Consider the following 4,838-nt stretch of genomic DNA (forward strand, 5'->3'; position numbering starts at 1 on the left):
TGTTGTTTGAACTAGCTAATCACAACCAAGGTACCTGACTGATGTATTTTCTGGCATATACATGGCGGATTCATTGCTTGTCTACGCATGCGCATCCATCAGTTCATGCTTAGTGTGTCAAATGCTGATGAACTCGAACTGACATTACAATGTGCAATGTAATTTCCTGTAACTAACTAGTAGAGTGTAGGCAAACATACAAGACAGTTTGTAGTAGTTTGAATCAAATGATACTGTGATTTCAGTCCAATACCCGGATGTGTGCTCCGCATATGTATACCTCCACCAAACTCATCTAAGTGTTAGGTGTTCTAAACTGTAGTACATCATGATGCGATATTTTACTTGTCCGAGGTTTGATCATCGATATCTCTATAACTTGTGACGTTTTTTTTATGACTGGAAATCAAAATGTCATAGATTTATGACGTTCCTAGCTTTGACCGTCCTTGGCCACTCGGGGGGGGGGGGGGGGGCAAAACCCAAGAAAATCGTGACGTTATTGGGCAAAAACGTCATTGGCAATTTAGATCAAAACGTCATTAGCAGGCCAAAAAAAATCTAGCCAATCAGAAGCCAGGAAACAACCTACCAAGGATCAGCCCCAGACTTGGATCTCAACCGTCCAATGCATCCAACGCACCAAACATGAACCGAAATTGCTGCGCTGGATTTTCCCATTGTCGCTTAAATATTTTGGGCACGCGCGCGACGACCAGTCCAAACCACGAGCGATCGACCAAACAACTCCAACAAAACCGACCGAGACCGCCCCCGCCGGCCAGAAACCCCCATTTCCCTTCCACCGCCCCTCCTCTCCGGCCTAGATCCCGGCCAACTCCGGCTACCCCCACCGTCCAAATCTGCAAATCCAAAACCGCACCGTAACGCGCACCGCACCGCCCAAGAAACCTCCGCCTCTCCCACCACCGGCCGGCCGCCATGGACCCCTTCTTCGCCGACGACGATGGCGCCGACGAGCTCCCGCGCACGGCCTCCCACCCCTTCGATGACGACGACATCACCACCGAGCCCGCCGCCGATGGCGCGGGGTACGCCTAGGGTTCGCACGGGCCGCCGCCATATCCTCCCATCCATCGCCGCCGCCGGCGGATCTGTTGGCCGACGCCGCGCTCCAAAGCTCCCCCTCGCCGGTTCCGCGCCTCGTCCTGTCCCGCCCCCTTGATTCCCGCCGCCAGGATGTCGACCCGACGAGGCGCTCAGGCTCCCGCCGCTCTACCGGGCGCCCCGCCGTGCTCGCGCTCCCGGAGCATAAGGTCGCCCACCAGTAGGGGCTCGGCCGGCCGCTCTCAGGCAACGCCCCCATGGCAGCTCCCATTCCCAGCAAGGTATGTTCCGCACGCCCCATTCTCTGTCCTTTTTTTGTTCTTGTTGTTGTTTGAACTAGCTAATCACAACCAAGGTACCTGACTGATGTATTTTCTGGCATATACATGGTGGATTCATTGCTTGTCTACGCATGCGCATCCATCAGTTCATGCTTAGTGTGTCAAATGCTGATGAACTCGAACTGACATTACAATGTGCAATGTAATTTCCTGTAACTAACTAGTAGAGTGTAGGCAAACATACAAGACAGTTTGTAGTAGTTTGAGTCAAATGATACTGTGATTTCAGTCCAATACCCGGATGTGTGCTCCGCATATGTATACCTCCACCAAACTCATCGTTTTATTGCCTTCTAGTTACACAAACTAGCCATTAACATGCAGTGTGTTATGTGTTCTAAACTATAGTACATCATGATGCTAAGTGTTAGGTTCTTGTTGCTACATTAGGCAATATACTATTTTGTTTTCGAATGACTTCTTCAACTTTTCTTTGCCACATCTTATTGCAAATTGTGTATGCATTATGCAGGTTTTGAAGAACAGTAAGCATTGTAGAGTGTGTGACAAGTGTGTTGATGGCTTTGATCAACATTGCAGAGTAAGATACATTTTCATTCTTTTCTGCACTGCTATTGCTATTCCTGCTTCCTTTCAAGAACTTAAAAATCATGTTCCGCTGATGTTCCTGTTCTCTCACAGTGGCTCAACAATTGCATAGGGAAAAGGAACTACAAAGGGTTCTTCATTCTAATGTCTTCTGCTGTTCTCCTGCTACGTGTGGGCATCTCTATGGGTTGATGAGAATGTGATCTGAAAACAATATATATACAATGAAGGCTACCATGTAATTGTATCCACCTTCAATTGCACCAAAATGGAGAAATCATAAGTTCATCAGTCATCATAACATATACGACCAACTGGCCATTGCATATAGTTAGCACTTTTTTCCCATGTCCTTTTTATTCTGGTTGATCATTGACATGTTTCCATTGTTTGTACACCTTGGGCCAGCTTGTAGTTCAGTGGTTGTCAGGAATCCTCGTGATGATTCTCTGCATTGTAAAGCGAGGGGAGTTCTCCAGACAGATCGACTCAAAGTTAGGAAGCAGCTTCTCGACTGTAGCATTTGTAATTGTTGTGGTGAGTTGATAGAACTTTCCTGTCTAATACATGTTTATTGCATCATCAAGGCACAAAGAGAACGTTTTTCAATAGTATGCTTTTACATATTAATATTCTGATTATACCATGATTTTACTTTGCAGGCTACTTGCACCATACTAGCAATGATTGCGACTGTACCACTTGCTCAACTTCTATGCTTCCATATTCTTCTAATCAAGAAGTTCAGTTACTTTCAGACCACCATAAAGCTGTGAATGCCAGTTAGAGATAGGGAGTTGCCATTATTTCATTATGTTGCTTGGTCAATCCTCCCTTCCATCTATCCCAAACTGTGACAACTCCTAGTTATTGTTTGTTCCTATATGATGCTAATTGGTCTGCAACCATCTCCTTTAACTGATATTAGTTTCAGCTAAGTCAGAAAGTTATTTGTGTGTTGCCAGGAAGTCATATAGCATGCTCACTTTTCCTTAACCCATTATGATGTTGAAGAGAAAGTTTTCCTATGTCATCTCTGTAACATTCCTTTTTATATCATATTTATTGTTCAACTTGGTCAATCCTCCCTTCCATCTACCCCAAACTATGACAACTCATATTTATTGTTTAGGAATCTTCCTGCTAATTGGATTGCAACCAACTCCTTTACCTAAAATAGTTTCAACCAAGTCAGAAAATTATATGTATGCTACCAAAAAAGTCATATAGCGTGCACACTATTTCCTAACCCAGTATGCCATCGAAGTGATGTTTTCCTATGTTCAATTGAATCCTTTACTATCACTGGAGGTTAACTTTCTTGTGTTGGTTTAGGGAATTAGTACGTATGATTACATCATAGCTTTGAGAGAGCAAGAGGAGGATCAGCAAGAAGAGATTGCCGGTCACCAAAGCCCACAGATGTCTTTTGGTCCACTTCATCGTGGTTCATGGTGCACTCCGCCACGGTTATTCCTTGAAGATCAGGTATGTTACTACAAATAATTCATTGCTACCAAGAGCTATATGTAATCGAAAGGACACAGATCATGGATGTGGAAGTACAACAAAATAGGATACAACATTAATGCATCTCTTAGGATCTTGGCTGTATAAATTTTCCAGTGAAAGCATGCACTTTTGTTTTGTTCATGAGATGAATATTTGCCATTCATTTGTCTCAGTATGAAGCAACTGTTACGAGATATTAGAAGATATGCATGCCTTTTTGGTTACTGACATTTGACATTTCAAGTACATAAACTTGCACATACTCTCAAGCTGTATGATTAGCATACTACTAAATTTATGTTTGAATAATAAGCACAATAGATTATCAATGTGATCAAAATCAATTTTACGAATTTCCACGTTTAATATTGCATCAGACTCAGCATGCTTATAACTTCTGATGAACAAAGGGTACTAAAAACATCTGAAGGAGTTGTTAATTGTGAGCTGATGAATTCTTTGACAGTTTGATTTTACGAATTCTCACGTTTAATTTTACGAATTCTTTGACAGTTTGATGTCATCCCTCCGGAGATTGGCATGTCCCAAAACCCAGGAAGTAAGAAGATGAAGGTAGCAGATGGAGCAAGAAGACGAAACAGAGCAGTAAAAATCAGCCCCTGGAAATTGGCACGTCTTAATGCCGAGGAAGTGTCAAATGCAGCTGCACAGGCAAAGAAGAAATCCAAAATTCTGAAGCCAATCGCGAGGCAAGACCCTCCGATCATCCACGAGAACATGAGGGGGCGATTCCCTGCTGAACTCTCTTGTATATGAATCTGTTGTCAGTGTCTTTCTTGTATATATATCTGATTTGTGAAAATATTGTAATATATTCAGTTACTGCTCTTATATGGATGATTTCATCATGTGTTGATGTTTATATATTGTCTAATCTTGTTAATATAAACCTGACCAACCCAAGAATAAATGGATCGTAAAAGGCTAAGGCCCAAATAGAGAAAGGCTGTAAAAATGGTGAGGCCCAAAATAGAAAAAGGGTGCAAAACGGCTAAGGCCCAAAACAGAAATGGACCAAAACAAAGGCCAATGCTTACGGTAAAAGGCTGGAATTATTGGGCTCGGCCCATGTAGAATACAGAATTGGACCGGGCTGATTTCGAATTAAGACGTTTTGGTTTCGTCATAATTTTGCCACGTCGGATTGCCACGCTGGACTCGGGGGGCAGGTGCCCATGACGTTTTGGGAACGTCATGCCGTCAGTGACATTTTAAAACGTCACAAAGCTCTACGACGTTTTCAAGTGGAATGTCTTAAGCAGTCACTGCTGACTCCCAGCTTTCGATGTTTTGAAAAGCGTCACCGTAACATCACAAGTAGCCATTATTGACGTTTCAGTGACACCT

General features: G+C 43.3%; 1 protein-coding gene across 1 annotated transcript; it reads left to right on the forward strand.

The window, feature by feature from the left end:
• Nucleotides 1-942: 942 nt before the first annotated feature.
• Nucleotides 943-4,262, forward strand: LOC127340346 (probable protein S-acyltransferase 22). Its single transcript, XM_071827655.1, has 7 exons — nucleotides 943-1,052; nucleotides 1,800-1,950; nucleotides 2,052-2,129; nucleotides 2,367-2,495; nucleotides 2,621-2,699; nucleotides 3,292-3,446; nucleotides 3,984-4,262. The coding sequence occupies exons 1-7, from the start codon at nucleotides 943-945 to the stop codon at nucleotides 4,245-4,247; spliced, it is 966 nt and encodes a 321-aa protein (XP_071683756.1). The 3' UTR covers nucleotides 4,248-4,262.
• Nucleotides 4,263-4,838: the final 576 nt, after the last annotated feature.

The sequence above is a fragment of the Lolium perenne genome, chromosome 3 (genome assembly GCF_019359855.2).
Source record: "Lolium perenne isolate Kyuss_39 chromosome 3, Kyuss_2.0, whole genome shotgun sequence".
NCBI classification, from domain to species: domain Eukaryota; kingdom Viridiplantae; phylum Streptophyta; class Magnoliopsida; order Poales; family Poaceae; genus Lolium; species Lolium perenne.